We start from the raw sequence: 17,726 nt of genomic DNA on the forward strand, positions 1-17,726 counted from the left end.
TAATGGAGTGCTAGAGGCCAACATTCTTCAGAGAGTTTTGGACCCTGCCCATTTAGACCCTGCCAGAATATGAATTTCAACTAATCCCAGACTAAGTGAAGCAGCGTAGGGTTCTGTAAAGGACCCTGTGTTTGGAGAGTAGGAATGGAATGCAGTCAAGCTTGGCCTCCAAATGTGTGATCTCACCTCTCTGAGGTGTCCTCTGTGAAATGAGAGGTTTTTTTAGATGTGCCAGGTGATCTCTAAGGCCTTATCCAACTTTCACAGTTTGTGTTCCTCATATTTCAAAGGGAGGCTAGCCTGCTTGCCTTTGATCAGTTGAAGCCAAATCAGAATCTGAAGTAGATGTTCTTCCCCAGGGCTCTTCCACAAGCACCTTCCTGATCACGCCAAGCCACCTACTTCGATTTGGATTCATGCCAGGTGGCTCTGGGCTTTTGGCTTTCGTTTTTCTTTCACCTTTTTATAATTTTCTTTTGTACTTCTTCAGTTCCTACAGTCCTAGCCTGCCCTGTTTACCATCCCTGGCCAACCCTCCTACAACGACTAATGTGCTGTCCATGCCCAGTTCCTCTCAGGAGCCTAATGAATTGTGGCTCCAGCTTATACCCTCAGCTTGGAGACCAGCTGCGCCTTTGAGCTTTTCCCAGAGGTGTTGGCTGATGCTGCACCTGCGGTGCGATGGATTTGCCCGGCCCAAAAGAGGAAGGAAAATGAGGGGGAATCAAAAGATCACTTGTGTCCATCCTCTGCTTTACACACTAGTGCATTTGTACCGCCTAAGTGTGCCAGAGAATTTTTGAGTCTTTGTTAATTAAGAATAACAAATACAAGAAGAAAATAAAATTAAGGAAAGGACAACCAAATTTTTCTCTGGGAACCAGAAAAACCAACACAGAATTTTAAAGTGGTCAGAGCAGGAAATGCTGAATCGGGGATCAAGACACTTGTGTTTTATTTTGTTCCTCTGCCAATTAACTGTGTCATCCTGGATCACCTAGGGAGGGTATCTCTAAGGTTCTGCCTGCCTTTAAAAGTAGGTCTTCCAAAAGAAAAGGAGTGTAAGATGAATTTTTGTTAATGTAATGGTTTTTTAAAAAGCACTAAACAGGTTTTCTTCAGAGCAAAGAGTCACACCGTGATATACTGTTTCTAATTATAGGTTTTCACATATGGAGTATTTGCCAATAATATTTGAAAATTGATATCTAATTATCAGATCCTCCCATTAGCTCCGCATTATTGGTGATAATGGTTATTTATGGTGATATTTAAATAATTCAGAGGTGTCAGAGTGGCCACACGCCATAAAAGGCCTCAGAAAGCAGATTTTTTTAGCTTGTACGGTTATAAACATCCATGGATGCCTCTTGGAGTGCATGCACTCTCCAGCTTTTTACATGATCACTACTTCCTTCTGTGTTCAACTCAACTGACTTGACCTACCTGGCCCCTGAAGGCACTGCAGTTTGAGATCGTTGGCATAATCAAACACCATGCCTCTACAACAATTTAAGAATCAAAAAAGGGAAACAAAGGAGGGAAAGAAGAGAGGGAGGTAAGAGGAAGAAGAGAAGGCAGGAGGAAGGATTACCTCTCTGAAAATGGTTGGAAGTATAGTTCTCATGACATGGGAGAATGGGCTAAGATGACTTCCCGAGGTTCATGTTGGTCTAGGAAGCCGTGACTGTCTCTCCTCTCAACCCACTTACTGTAAGACAAATAAAATAGGACACAAAGTTACTGGACTTGCACAAGGTCACCTAGAAAGTTTGCGGTGAAGCCAAAACTAAGAATCCTTTCCCTGGCGTCCTCATCCTGTTGCTCGGCCCACTCACACACTGCTGCACTGTTTGCTGATGAATAATGTGGGCTCTCAGGAACAGTTCCTTATGCAAAAGAGCCTCAGCAAGCTCCATTATGTCCTTGCGAGGGGATGCACTTCACTGTTTTCTTCATGCATTATGGAGACGACTATAGCTCCTCCTCCCATACGCACCCTCCATCTGCGATCACTAACACACACTACGGGGTGCTTCACTTTGGATAATGTGTGAACAAGGAACTTAATTTTGGAAAATGGAGAAAGAAATCTAAAAGTCAGAAAGGGTCAGGGGCCAAACGAAAGTCCAAGAAACTAGTGTCTTTAAAAATAGTCCATGCAGATTCAGCATTCAGAATGCATTTGCAAGACCTTCTTTCCTGCTCAAGGGAAATAAAATATACCCTCCATAAAGAAATCTCTGTAATCTCTCTCTCTCTCTCTGGCTCCACCTACACTAGTCATCTACATTGTTAGAAGGTCTCCGGCCAGGCCCTTTTCAGGACTTGCAGTTGCTAATACCACAAAGGGCACCCTCTACTGATTTCCACTACCCTTTCATCCTCAGTGCCCATAAAGAGACTCAGATTCAATATGAGACATCAAACCTGTAAATAATAATAGCTAACATCTGTTGAGTACTTGCTATGTGCCAGGCCCTCAACCAAAAGCTCTGTGTTTAACATCTCATTCTACTTCTCTTAACCACCCTTGGCAAAGAAGGTTTTATGATGTCCATTTTCTAAAAAAAGGGAAATAGACTTAGAAATCTTCAATAACTTGCCCAAGATCACAGAGCTGAATTTGAAACCAGGTATGTCTCTCCAGAAGCCACACTCTTAACTCTATGCTAAATTCCTGTTTCAGAAAGCTTAACAACCTTGTGAGTCTAACAATCAGCCACTTGTACCTGCAGTAGAAGTCAAGGTGGCCTTCAGACCCGGGGGGATTCCCTCTGGGAGGTCAATCCATCGAGTGAAGTCCGGCTGTACCTTAGCCCCCCACGCAAGCCCCCACCCACACCAGGAGAGTGGATACAGGGAGAATTTGTATTGAGACAATCATTGTTTATAACCAGAGGAAAGCTTACTTGAACAAAAATCCCATTTCTCCATTATTCAAGCCATTCCCAAAAGAAGACATGCAAATCTGAATGTGGCATTAGCCCTGGATCTTTTGGGGACCAACAGAGCTAAAAGACTGATTTTTCTGAACATTATGTACATGGTGTGAATTTGGCCACCAAAGAAACTTTGCATAAAAGCACATGTCCTCTGAAGGCATTTTCTTCATATTTTAGGAGATCAAAATTTTAGTTCCTCATTGCTGTGACTAATAATGTCTCTGAGATGATGTTAATTTCCATGTGGGGAGTTTGTGTTTCATAATTTGCTTGCCTGCATCAGGTTTTAATTTAGCCCCCGTGTAATATTTGGTCTCTGGATTTCTAACACTATTAATTCCAATAATACTGATTGAAAATATAATGGAAATGGTAAATAATAGTTTAGAAATAATTAGAAAAAATAACTCTTTTCTAAGTACCTGTTATGCCCGAGAGTCGTAAAGAGATTTGCTTATTCATTACCTCCCAAAAGCCCTGCAGGGTGAGAATGAAATTTAACGGCAAACTTGATGAGGTTCCAGAGATTCAAACAAGGATTTGAGGTCTCAGTCTGCACTGGACTCTTCCCCAGATTCTGGGCTGACTACTTTCACATAGAGTATTTTATTTAGTGTTCATAGTTTTCATATATGAAGTATGTATAATAAGCCTTAATTTAAGCCATAGGAACTGAGACACAAAGAATGTATGTAGTTCATACAAGGTAACACTTCTATTGAGTAAGTGAAGAAGTTGGACTCTGAGTCCAGATCGCTTGATTCCCCCAGGACAGAGTTCTTTCTATAAGTTGAGCGCTATTTGGATTTAGTATACCTAGAATTCACATAATCGTCATGTTACTGTGATTGCTTATTTCTTTCGCTCAACTCCCTAAGAATTTAATGAATGAGGATCCTAGCCCAAATTCCTATCAACTATTGCGATTTTGTTAAACATCCCATCTGACATGATTCCATGGGAGAAATGGGGGTCAGTGCTAACTTCACGGATGGTGATGACCATGCAGTCCATTTCCTTTGGAATTTTATATTCAGAGCAGAGTGTTCCAAACATACATTGTTAGAAAAAGAAGCATCAAATTTAATTATATAGTTGTTTGTGGGCCTCTTTGAAAGGCATCCCTTGCCAATTCTGGGCCTTTAAAGCCATGGTTTGTTATTTAAGGGATTGTTCCTTTAAACTGCCAGACTTGTTTGTGGAAGACATTTTCTTCTCACATTTGACCAACTTAGTTCAGTCAGCCCTAGAACAAAGCAATTTTACTTTTAAAAAGATTTATGCCAGCCATTTTTTATTTGTTGCAGAATTTAAGATCTTAATTTGTATGTGGGTGATAAAAGTTGGCTCGTATTATAATTTACTTCATTATAATGAAAAGCCCTAACATTAAATCTACCATCTTCCTTTTTTTTTTTTTTTTTTTAATAAATAAATTTATTTATTTATTTATTTTTGGCTGTGTTGGGTCTTCGTCTCTGTGCGAGGGCTTCCTCCAGTTACTGCGAGCGGGGGCCACTCTTCATCACGGTGCGCGGGCGTCTCACCATCGCCGCCTCTCGTTGCGGAGCACAGGCTCCAGACGCGCAGGCTCAGTAGTTGTGGCTCATGGGCCCAGCCGCTCCGCGGCATGTGGGATTCTCCCAGACCAGGGCTCGAACCCGTGTCCCCTGCACTGGCAGGCGGACTCTCAACCACTGCGCCACCAGGGAAGCCCCCATCTTCCATTTTTAAGTGTATAGTTAAGTAGTGTTAAAATATATTCACATTGCTGTACAACAGATCTCTCAAACTTTTTCATCTTGCAGAACTGATACTCTACCCATTAAAATCTAATCCTCTCTTTTCCCTCCCTACAATCCTTAGCAACCACCTCTCTGCTTTCTCTTTCTATGATTTTGACTATTTTAAATAATTCATATGAGTGGAATCAATACAGTATTTTGTCTTTTTGTGACCAGCTTATTTCATCTAGTGTAATGTCCTCAGGGTTCATCCATATTGTAGATATGACAGGATTTCCTTCTTTTTTAAAGCTGCATAATATCCCACTTTATATATATGCCATGTTTTCTTTTTCCATTCACCCATCAGTGGACATCTGGGTTGCTTCCACCTCTTGCCATTGTGAATGATACTGCAATTTACATTGGTGTGCACATATTTCTTTGAGATCCTGCTTTGAATTCTTTTGCATACATACCCAGAAGTGGGACTGCTGGATCATATGGTAATTCTATTTCTAATTTTTTGAGGAACACTCCATACTGTTTTCCATAATGGCTGCACCATTTTACATTCCAACCAGTAGTGCACAAGAGTTCTAATTTCTTCACATCCTCACCAAAATTTGTTATTTTCTGTTCTTTTGACAGTAGCTCTCCTCTTGGGGCCCAACTTCATTCTTTTGCACGTGGCTATCCAACACCATTTGTTGAACAGACCATCCTTTCCTCATTGTGTAGTCTTGGCACGCTTGTCAAAGATCATCTAATCATATACGGAAGAGTTTATTTCTGGGCTCTCTGTTCCATTGGTCTATATGTCTATCTTTGGTTATTATTACTTGTAGTATGTTTTTTGGGGTTTTTTAAAAGATTTTTTTGATGTGGACCATTTTTAAAGTCTTTATTGAATTTGTTATAATACTGTTTCTGTTCCATGTTTTGGTTTTTTGGCCATGAGGCATGTGGGATCTTAGCTCCCTGACCAGGCATCAAACCCATACCCCCTGCATTGGAAGGCGAAGTCTCAACCACTGGACCACCAGGGAAGTCCCGCTTGTAGTATGTTTTGAAATCAGGAAGTGTGAGGCCTCCATCTGTGTTCTTTGTTTTCAAGACTGTTTTGGTTATTCAGGGTTCCTTGAGAGTCTATATGCATTTTAAGATTTTTTTCTATTTCTGCAAATATTGCCATTGAGATTTTGATAGGGATTGGATTGAATCTGTAGATTATTTGGCGTAGATAGACATTTTAACAATATTAAGTCTTCTAATCCATGAACATGGAATGTCTTTCCATTTATTTGTATCTTCTTTTATTTCTTTTAGCAATGTTATGTAGCTTTCAGTGTACAGGTCTTTCACCTCCTTGGTTGAGTTTATTCCTAAGTGTTTTATTCTTCTTGATGCTATTGTAGGTGGGATTCTTTCCTTAATTTCATTTTTAGATGGTTCATTGTTAATGTACTGAAACACAATTGATTTTGTGTTCTGAAACTTTCCTTAAATTGTTCATTAGTTTTAACAGTTTGGAGTTTTTTTGCATGGCATCTTTAGGGCTTTCTACATACAAGATCATATCATCTGCAAACAGGGACAGTTTTACATCTTCCCTTCCAATTTGGATGCCTTTTATTTCTTTCCCTTATCTAACTGCTCTGGCTAGGAGTTCTAACATTAAGTTAAATAGGAGAGGCTAGAGTAGCAATCCTTGCATTGTTCCCGATTTTAGAGGAAAAACTTATACTCTTTCACCACTGAGTCTGATTTTGATTGTGGGCTTTTCATATAGGGCTTTTATTATGTTGAGGCAGTTTTCTTTTATTCTTAGTTTGTTGAGTGCTTTTATCATGAAAGGGTGCTGAATTTTGTCAAATGCTTTTTCTGCATCAACTGAGATGATCATGTGGGTTTTGTCATTCGTTCTGTTAATATGGTGTCTTACAATGGTTGATTTTCATATATTGAATCATCTTTACATTTGAGGTATGAATCCAGCTTAGTCATGGTGTATAATCATTTTAAAGTGTCATTGAATTCAGTTTGCTAGTATTTTGTTCAGGAATTTTCCATCAATATTCATCAGATATTGGTCTGTAGTTTTCTTCTCTTGTTGCGATAATGGATTTACTTTTAAACACTGTTAGTGAATAGCTCCTGAGATATAACCTAAGTTTTAAACGTATAAAATGGTATAGGGGCTCTGAAGCTTTGTTCTATATATAATTTCACGTTCAAAAGTAAGTCTGGGAAAAAATGCTAAAGAGAATTTACAATGTTATACAAATAGAAACATCTTAAACACCTCCTTTTGTGTTAAGGAAGTTTCATTCTCTACTCCCAAAGGAGCCAAATGCAGGTTTGAGAAAGGAAAATGTCTTCCCTCTGTGTTTGACATGACAGCTGACATTCTGAGCTTGTGTGGTTTGTTTGTGTGTTTAAAGAGGTGTGTATGTGTGTCAAAGAGAATTTTGAATATTTCAATATAACCTCAAGTCATATAACTTAAACTAAAATGGAGGCATTACTCATGACAATATTCAAAGTATAGCCCCATAAAATATATATTTTAATAGTAACAGATTGCTTTGGGAGTCTCACATGACTTATTAATACATATTTTACTTCCTGCTGTTTTCTTCAATTCAGTCAAAACAGAAAAATTAGTTGAAATTCCGTCTCAGTTATGAAAGGTAGATTTTATTCTCCTGGTTTTCTATTTTGAATTACAATTAAGGAATAACCTGTGGCAGAAATGTTCTTAACTGAACATTTATTGTGACTACTGTCCCTGTTTTAGGATTACTCTAAATGGAAACAAAAGAGTGGAATAAACTTGTGGAGTTAATAATATTTGGAAAATGCTATTCTCTGAGGTATGTTTTTATTTTATGGAATTTCTTGATAAAAGTCAAAATCAGATAGTGTTAAATATTGAAAAGTTTTGCATGTCCATGATATATGGTAAACTATCCAGATCAGGGGGTAGGAGAATGTCAGCGTGTTTCTCCCCACAGAGAAGAGCAAGGATCCAGCATTACGCAACACACACGCTTCCTTCTCCCACTTCTGATTTGCCACATCTGGACTGGATGGTTTTTTAAAACTCCATCTTGTTAGCTGGTAACTTGGTTTGTGTATTTTGTAAAACAAACCAAAAAATGTAGAATTTTTCATTCTTTCTACTAAAATATAACAAATACAGAACTTTAGGACTGGCTGTTTGTAGTATTATACTTCTTGGTCCATCACAGGATAACTGTGTTTTGCAAAGTATGAAGGTAGTAATAGTAGCAAATATGAATTGAGAGCTTGCTGTGTGTTGAACACTAGGGCTTCAAATATATTATATGCTCTATTTTATTGAATCCTTACAGTAATCTTACGAAGATAAAGAAAACACTAGTCACTTAAGTTCCTTCTGCTCAAAGCTGAAGTGCATTATAACAAGACAAGTGAAAGGAAATACATATCTCTACTTTCCATATCTTAGCAAGTGACTAGAGTAGTCTTGGGAAAGCAAGACAGACACTGAATCCATAATGGCTTTTTACACCTGAATGGAATCCAGAAAACTAGTAGCATGAGCTACTATATGATGTTTACAAGCAGGTGAGCAGTACATATTTGACCTCAGAAGACCTTATCAAAGTCAACAGATGATAGCTAAATAAAATCAAATAACTCCAGCTTTCCTTCTTTTACTTATCCTCCAATAACCACTTACATAGCTAAAATTAAATAGATGAGAGATATAAGAAGATGATAATACAATTAACCTTTATAAGAATTTAATATCTGCCAGGCACTACACTAAGAGCTTTACATAGATTCCTTTAATTCTCTTAGTAATTCTATAAGAGAGATACTTTTATGACCAACCCTATTTTATGGTTGAAGGAGCTGAGGCTTTAAAAGGTTAAATAACATAGTCATGGTGTATAGCCATGACTATTAAGTGGCCATGACATTCCCATGAGATTGATGAAATCATGCATGTGAGATTATATAAATACATGTATAAGTGTATTTGTATTTTTAATGAAGACCAGTAGTGTGGTGGAATAGAGTCCTTTTACAATTTCATTCAGTCAAGATCAGATATGGCTATGAGAATACTAGAAAAACTGATATTTTTCTTTTGTAGTTCTGTTAGATTAATTTTTTGCATAAGAATAATTAAGCTAGATCAGGTTTGGCTGAATATTTCTACAGAATGTACCATTTGGAAAAGAAAAATTCCTAAAAACAAATGAAGTATTAATTAAAATATAAATAACTAAAAATGAACTTTGAATCTTTAATAAACTGGCTTTCATGTTTTGCTTTCATGAGGAATTACCTTTTGATTTTTTTGGAGCCATGAATATATGTAGTTTCTAAGTCACCTTTGTTTTTAAAGAAATGATATCTGTGGGCTTTTCTAAGTGTTTCTATTATGTGTGTGTGTGTGAATGGGTGTGTACGTGCAATGTGTGTTTAATGTTTTTACCCAGTACAAGCGGTCCCAATTTAATTGTAAATGTGAAGGAACACTAAAACTAGTTTACTAAGTGTAATAATATATTAAAAGTATTCTACAGTTTAAAAGCTTTAGTTACTTTGAACATTGTTACTAGATTTATAAGTGATTATGCCTTTTTAGTAGACAAAAGAAAAGCTATAATGTATTAGAAAGTATATGGAATAAACATAATATTTGTCCTAATCTAATTTTCAGGCACATCTCCAGACTTTGATTTGGCTGAAATAACTTATGCCACAGAGCTGTGGGCATGCCTGGAATTGAGAGACACAGGTGAAAGACTCCAAATTGTTTCCCGCCTTTCAAAAACTCCAGGAAACCATCCCTTCAGACTCTGGCATTCTACACATCTCAACAGAGACTTTGCTTGAATGTTTACATTTTCTGCTTGCTGTCCTTCATACCACTATACAGTGTTCACCTTTTGTTAAAACTAAACCATTATCAGGAGCTGAGCTTGCTCAGCAAGCCAGCATGGCTAGGATGAGCTTTGCTTTAGCAGCTTGCCGAATGGTGCTGAGCTTGCTAATGACTTCATTAACTGGGTCTTCCCTACAAAATAGTGAGTGTCCACAGCTTTGTGTATGTGAAATTAGGCCCTGGTTTACCCCGCAGTCAACATACAGAGAAGCCACCACCGTCGATTGCAATGATCTCCGCTTAACAAGGATTCCCAGCAACCTTTCTAGTGATACTCAAGTGCTTCTCCTACAGAGCAATAACATCGCAAAGACCGTGGATGAGCTTCAGCAGCTCTTCAACCTGACTGAGCTAGATTTCTCCCAAAACAACTTTACAAATATTAAGGAGGTAGGGCTGGCAAACCTGACGCAGCTCACTACTCTGCATTTGGAGGAAAATCAGATTACGGAAATGAATGATTATTGTCTGCAAGATCTCAGCAACCTTCAAGAACTCTACATCAACCATAACCAGATTAGCACTATTTCTGCTAATGCTTTTTCAGGCTTAAAAAATCTTTTAAGGCTCCACCTAAACTCCAACAGATTGAAAGTGATTGATAGCCGCTGGTTTGATTCAACACCCAACCTGGAAATTCTCATGATTGGGGAAAACCCCGTGATTGGAATTCTGGATATGAACTTCAAACCCCTCTCAAATTTGAGAAGCTTAGTTTTGGCAGGAATGTATCTCACTGATATTCCTGGAAATGCCTTGGTGGGCTTGGATAGCCTAGAGAGCCTGTCCTTTTATGATAACAAACTGGTCAAAGTCCCTCAACTTGCCCTGCAAAAAGTTCCAAATTTGAAATTCTTAGACCTCAACAAAAACCCCATCCACAAAATCCAGGAAGGGGACTTCAAAAATATGCTCCGGTTAAAAGAGCTGGGAATCAACAATATGGGGGAACTTGTCTCTGTGGACCGCTACGCCCTGGATAACTTGCCTGAACTCACAAAGTTAGAAGCCACCAATAACCCCAAATTATCTTACATCCACCGCTTGGCTTTTCGAAGTGTCCCTGCCCTAGAAAGCTTGATGTTGAACAACAATGCCTTGAATGCCGTTTACCAGAAGACAGTAGAATCCCTTCCTAATCTGCGTGAGATCAGTATCCACAGCAATCCCCTGAGGTGTGACTGTGTTATCCACTGGATTAATTCCAACAAGACAAACATCCGCTTCATGGAGCCCTTATCCATGTTCTGTGCCATGCCGCCTGAATATAGAGGGCAGCAGGTGAAGGAAGTTTTAATTCAGGATTCAGGTGAACAGTGCCTCCCAATGATATCTCATGACACATTCCCAAATCATTTGAACATGGATACTGGCACAACAGTTTTCCTAGACTGTCGGGCCATGGCTGAGCCAGAACCTGAAATTTACTGGGTCACTCCCCTTGGAAATAAGATAACTGTGGAAACGCTTTCAGATAAATACAAACTAAGTAGTGAAGGTACATTGGAAATATCTAACATACAAACTGAAGACTCAGGAAGATACACCTGTGTTGCCCAGAATGTTGAAGGGGCAGACACTCGAGTGGTGACAGTTAAGGTTAATGGAACCCTTCTGGATGGTACCCAGGTGCTGAAAATATATGTCAAGCAGACAGAATCTCATTCCATTTTAGTGTCCTGGAAAGTTAATTCCAATGTCATGACGTCAAACTTAAAATGGTCATCTGCCACCATGAAGATTGACAATCCCCACATAACATATACTGCCAGGGTCCCGGTAGATGTTCACGAATACAACCTAACACACCTGCAGCCTTCCACAGATTATGAAGTGTGTCTCACAGTGTCCAATATTCATCAGCAGACTCAAAAGTCATGTGTTAATGTCACAACCAAAAATGCTGCCTTCGCACTGGACATTTCTGATCAAGAAACCAGTACAGCCCTTGCTGCAGTTATGGGGTCCATGTTTGCCGTCATTAGCCTTGCATCCATTGCTGTGTACATTGCCAAAAGATTTAAGAGGAAAAACTACCACCATTCATTAAAAAAGTATATGCAAAAAACCTCTTCAATCCCACTAAATGAGCTGTACCCACCACTCATTAACCTCTGGGAAGGTGACAGCGAGAAAGACAAAGATGGTACTGCAGACACCAAGCCAACCCAAGTTGACACATCCAGAAGCTATTACATGTGGTAACTCAGTGGATATTTTGCTTCTGGTAGTAAGGAGCACAAAGACGTTTTTGCTTTATTCTGCAAAAGTAACAAGTTGAAGACTTTTGTATTTTTGACTTTGCTAGTTTGTGGCAGAGTGGAGAGGATGGGTGGATATTTCAAATTTTTTTAGTATAGCGTATCGCAAGGGTTTGACACAGCTGGCAGCGTCTCTAGGCTTCCAGTTTGTGTTTGGTTTTTATTCTCATCATTATTATGATTATGATTATTATTTTGTTTTAGTTGTTGTGCTAAACTCAATAATGCTGTTCTAACTAAATGCTAAATAAAATGATTAATGACAGGTTGGGGTTCCCCTGTGCTTTTACCAGTAGCATGACCCCTTCTTCTGAAGCCATGAGCAGACAGTACCATGTCCTCCAAAAAGCTCACACACAGTTGTGAAGCAGCATTGAACTTTCTGTAGCAATGTGGTCTACAGACTTTTAACTGGAGAAGCTAAGGCTAGACTTGTTACCTTTGTTGAATGATGTTAGTTGACTGTACTGTAATGTTGTATCAACTGAACTGAATGTTTGCTTTTGAACAACGACTTTTTTTTTTTTTGTATTAGTTAAAAGGCTTAGAACAAGCTAACAGGCAATAGAAATATGTATATCAGATTTTTTAATGTAACAAACTACATGTTAATTGTTACCTTATTCTTTTTATCTTTAGTAGACACTTTTAAAAGACAATAATTTTGTGTTTAACTCACCAACATGTGGTGTATAATGAAGACAGAACTATATAATAAATTAGTTTTGTTCTGATTTTTTAGAACACTTGCAATAATGTATCATTTATAGTTCTCGCTAGTTGCAGTGGTGATATTTTTCACATTCCCAAAAACCACCAAAATAAATTACCTATATAGCATGTCGCTTTTTAAAACTAGGCCCTAAAAAGTTTTGAATTCTTTTTCTAAGGGAAGAAATAAATATTTTAATGAAGATATTTTAATGAATAGGGTTTCTATATTTTCAATATTACTGACCAGACCTAATGGAAGGAAAATTTCATTTGAAGAAAAAAGGTATATTACTGTATCCCATGTATAGCTAAACGTGGTAAAAGAGATATATACATTGGATATGTCACATTCCTTTTCTGTAAGGGTCTTGTTAAAATTTGATTTTTTTTAGTAGTATAATATTCCCCATCAAAGTCTAAAACATGCTGCTATGTAATATTCCAAAATTTATTACATGTTATTCCTCTTTTAACAGCTGTCATTATGCCTAGATCCATATTAGCCCACATATCAGTGGGAAAATATCTGCTGAGACAAGTAAATGATTAATAGAAAACACAACAACTTCTCTACAGTTGGCATTTTTCATCCAAATAATATACAGAAACAGTTTTGCAGAATTAAGTGTTTCACGGGTAATGTGTGTGAAATTTAGAACAGAAGGAACTAGATTTAGGTAGGATCCCAGTTCCACAAAGTGGGGGAGGGGGAAGATTTAAAGGTATAGGTGGAGGAAAAAGGACCCACTTGAAAATGCAGGTTGATAAAGCAGAGAAATTTTTTTTAAAGGCTGCTCTAGCTGGCACCTGCTTCCACAGACATGCTATCACACCAGGAACGATGAAATTGTAAAAAGGGACTGAGAGCAAGCAGGTGCCAGCTGAGCAAAAGCAAGGAAAAGGGAGAAAGAAAGTGCAGGAGAGGAAGGATGAAGGATTTCTTTCTTTGTAAAATTCCTTGTTTCATGAATCACTTAGGAAAAAAATCATCACCTTCCTTCCCATTTCTAAGGTGGAGAAAAGAACTTCAAATGCTGAAGCAAGTAAGCTGCACAGAAAAACAATGAGTGTCTGAACCAGGAGCATCTTCTTCCACAGCCTACATCTGTTGTCAGAAAAACCTAGGCCCAGGGAAGAATTGTAACTTGCCCCGGTCAGACTCCTGCCCATTGAGAACTCTGCCGTCCATCTATTGCTCTGGGTCCAGCAGCCTTCTAGGTTGCTGTGCAGAGCTTATCTTTTTCAGTTCTCAACAACTGTTGGTGCGCTTGCTCCAAAAATGCACTATATCCTCAAGTTCTCATTTATTCAGGACATATTTTAGCACAAGGGCAGAGCAGAGGGTCAGGAAAGCTTCTACATTGTGGGTACTGCCGAGTACATGTGGGAAACATTGAGAATTAGAGATGCCTTGGATGCAACCTTGGGCAGGGGTCGGGGTGGGGGGGGGTTTCCTGTTGGGGATTCTTGTCTTCAAATATCTACAGAGCGTAGTGGACTATACAAGAAAAACAGTGAAAGGGGAAGGACACCGAAGCATTAGGCCCAGAGCAGGGAGGAGGCATTGTTTATCCCATAAAGCAATGATGTGAACCTGGCACATAATCAACACTCAAATATTAGTGGAATAAATGAAAACAAAAACCAAAAAAACAACCATTTCTCTATTCTGGATATAGAGCAATCACCAGGAAATCCAAGTGTTTTTTTGCCAACTACCTTTTGCCAGGCCACTTTGGGGGGAAAAATATCCCTTTTATTCCTCCTCCAATAAAATATTTGAGCTTCTTTTTCCTTGTCCGTGCTACTTGGTTTGGTTTTCAGTTGATAGAAAGCAAAATGGCATAGTACTTTTTTTTCCCTAGCCAAGTATTTCCTCATTTGTACTTAATTTAATTTGATAAGTTCGACAGCGAGTAAAATTAGACATCAAACTAGGTCCTGATTGGTAATGGAGGTTATGTCACCTTTACCAATGAAGTGACTATTATAGGTCACTTTCTAATTTCATATTTTCCCTTTTGCTTCGGGCTGCCCTCAGGGCATATAATGTATCTCTAACCTGATTTTACAAGGTTATTTTTGGATCAGCTTCTTAAAACAGGCATTCCTAAATTTGCCTGTTTAATTAATGAGAAACTGAACTGATGCCATGAATATAAAAACAAATGCAATGTTTGATTATCAAATTTTCTAATTTGGCTGTGTGATTGGCAAAAAGGAGTCATCTCCATTCTTTCACAAACAAACAATACCAAAGTCCATTATTTTCTCTCATGTGGTTTTCTATTTATTCATTAATTTATTTGCCAAGGACACCACAATCAGTCCTTTACTTGGTGTTTGGTTCCTCTCTCTGTATTCATCTTCCAGGGCATTTTCTTTTCTTCATTACTGGAAAAAAACATTACCCATCCCTAACACTTTGCCGGGAAAACCATATTTTCTGCCTTTCTATTCACTGATAAGGGGATTTTAACTATTTCTGATGCATTCTGACTACAACTGAAAATGCTTTCTTCACGTCAGTTCTTTCACTCTCACCCTGCTTGCAAATAGAGTTTTTTTATTATTATTCATAAGGGATTACTTGGACGAAAAATGTTTCTTAAAAGATGAATTTGAGAGTCATCATCCATCCAGAGCTCTGGAATGACTTTGGCATAGAATCCCTGCAGAACTTGATCTAATCTGGTGTGGGCATGATTTCTCAGTCCTCCCCCCTACCCCCCTTTGCAGTGATACCAGCACCAGCTCCTTCTCTCTGTACTCCAAGTCAGGAACTTAGGGTATATGGTAAGAATAAGGAGATGGCAAGGAAACTCATTATTTTTGTACCTGCTGTTTCAGCATTGCCCAGCACACGTTAACAGAACTAAATGGGTTTCTCGTATTGTAGAATTCCTCAGAGACTTGATGGTACTAATATTAATTACATAGCATTTCCCACAGCCGTTTGACCATTAGTATATTTCAGGCTACTATTCTGTACTACAGACCCTGAGAAACTGAGGATTTAATTTAATCTCCAAAACAGTCCTGATAAATTGGCTATGATTCTTCGCAATTTACAGAAAAGGCAACCAAGGCCCATAGGAGTAATCATTTGGTGACACCGTACAGTTGTGTAAGTGGGTGACCATGATGGGGCCCTTCACTTCCAGTTTCCTCTCCATCCATCCAGCACCCTTCTAAGGTGGAGGTGGGAGTATCTATAGAAGGTGAGAGGCTGGAGGTCACAGGGCACCTGGGGAAAGCAGAGTAAGTACATACAGGAGAACTCATGGGAGATAACACTGAAAAGTTTCTCTATGTCTTCATGTTCTTCTCTCTTCCCCTTTAAAGATTTATGTGCTCGGAATTTCTAAACTACCCATCAAAACTGTGTTCACATCAGGCTAAATTTTAATTCTAACCTTCAGTTCTCCTATACTCTCCTCTCTGTTACCTGCTCAGAAAATTTGAAAGATTTTGTGGAGGAAATTCCAAGCTCATTCTTTCCTTAACAGTAAATCATGGAAGGCGTATGTAAAATTAGTAACAAACTCAATGTTTAGCTCCAAAGCTTAAAGGGGGAAATGTGAAATTCATATAACTGGGCAGTTGCAAGGGTGTATATATGACATACCTGGAAACAAATGGCTTTTGTACAATCACCAAGTTTGTGGAGTTGGTGGGATATTTTTATTCAGGGATCTGTCTGTTCCCCAGAAAAAAATTCTATCCAGAGGCAGTAAGATATTAAAAGGATGTCTTTCTTTTTTTTTTTTAAATAAATGTGATAGCCCTCCTGACATACTCCAATTTTGTCAGTTACATACCACTTAATATGAAGCAAAACCAGTTTCACTCACTTCATGAAAGTAGCTCTGGGTGCAGAGTGGGTCAGACCGCAGTCCTCTCCTTTCCACCTTGCCTCCCTCCCTCTCTCCCATAAGATTAAACTGACAAGGTAAATTTCAGCCTAGGCCCTGACAAAATGGTCATGAATTCCTTATAGGGGGGCTGCCCTGAATTACGTAGCATTTTAATGCATCAGTCTGCACCTCAGCCTGTCTTACTAATATAAACAAGACAGGGTGGTCCTGGAGGGAAGAAAAACATATTTACAGTGGTGACTTATGAAAGAAAAAGGAGGGAGAAACATTTTTTGTGTACATAGCCCTCTGCTAGGAACTTCACATAGATCATTTACATTTAATCCTTTTAATTGACCCTCCTCCCCCAGGGAGTGGGTACAGGGCAGGTACCATTGTCCCTCCATTAGAGCAGAGAAAAATGAATACTCAGCCTCAGAGATGCAAGCAATTTACCTGAAATCGCACAGCTTGTAAAAGGCAGAACTTAAACTTGAGGTCTATATGCATAAAACTTATTGTTTTTCCATTATAAAATGGTCTGCAGGCTAAATCTGGACCAGGAGTGTAGAACACAGAGCCCAAAAGCCAATCTGGCACTTGAGATAGAAGGAAAAATGGAGCAAAGAGAGGCACTGCCCAGAAGTGAGGACTCAGAGTACAGGGGTCTAATTTAAGACCCAAACCTGAGATCAATATACGGAAACAACAGTAAGCCAGAGAGAGGAAAAAGTAAAGGATTATCTGTGATAACAAATACATACAAGCAAATGGAAGACACTGAAGCTGAAGAAGAAAAAACTGTTTAAAAAAAAGGGGAGGGTAGTCTGGGTAGGGGTGGAACTCAGAGTATGGTTATTTTTATGAAATAGGTATATCCTCATTTTTTTACATGGAGAAACTGAGCCTCAGTTCATCAGTCTTAATTTGAAGTCAAATCTTGAAGCCAAGATTTCAACCCTGGCTGTCAGACTCTAAGGCCCAAGACTAACCACTAAACTGTTCTGTAGCTAAAAGGCACCCAGAGGACTGGGCTGGCCATCTCATTTGCTTGATTGATTTAGTTCTTCCCTGAGAGTGAGAAGCAAGAAAAAGGGTAGGTTTCATGACCTTGTGAGGATCTTGCAAGGACCTTCCTACAAAAGGTGTATAAACGTGGGATTAATGCCACAGGCTTTGGTAGGGAGAAAAATTCTGCCTCAGTTTTTTTCTTTTGTAACCATTAAGGTCAGCCTCACATTTTAATCATTTCTCTGACCTGTTTTACACCACATCACCCA

At 38.7% G+C, this 17,726-nt stretch overlaps 1 protein-coding gene and 1 long non-coding RNA gene across 6 annotated transcripts in view; one reads left to right on the plus strand and one right to left on the minus strand.

Annotated features, from left to right (window-relative positions):
• LRRN1 (leucine rich repeat neuronal 1) overlaps positions 1-16,356 on the plus strand; it is a 40,011-nt gene extending 23,655 nt beyond the window's left edge. For 4 of the 5 annotated variants that reach the window (XM_082412234.1, XM_082412233.1, XM_082412236.1 and 1 more), the window contains exon 2: positions 9,390-16,356. In XM_082412234.1, the coding sequence (XP_082268360.1) occupies positions 9,669-11,819 (2,151 nt within the window). In that variant the 5' untranslated portion in view covers positions 9,390-9,668 and the 3' untranslated portion in view covers positions 11,820-16,356. Of the gene's footprint in view, positions 1-7,469; positions 7,546-9,389 lie in introns of all 5 variants that reach the window. The other variant, XM_082412235.1, reaches the window with a different exon arrangement.
• LOC309637551 overlaps positions 1-17,726 on the minus strand; it is an 864,945-nt gene that overhangs the window by 500,482 nt on the left and 346,737 nt on the right. The window lies entirely within an intron of this gene.

The sequence above is a fragment of the Balaenoptera physalus genome (genome assembly GCF_965194825.1).
Source record: "Balaenoptera physalus genome assembly, chromosome: 11".
Taxonomy (NCBI): Eukaryota; Metazoa; Chordata; class Mammalia; order Artiodactyla; family Balaenopteridae; genus Balaenoptera; species Balaenoptera physalus.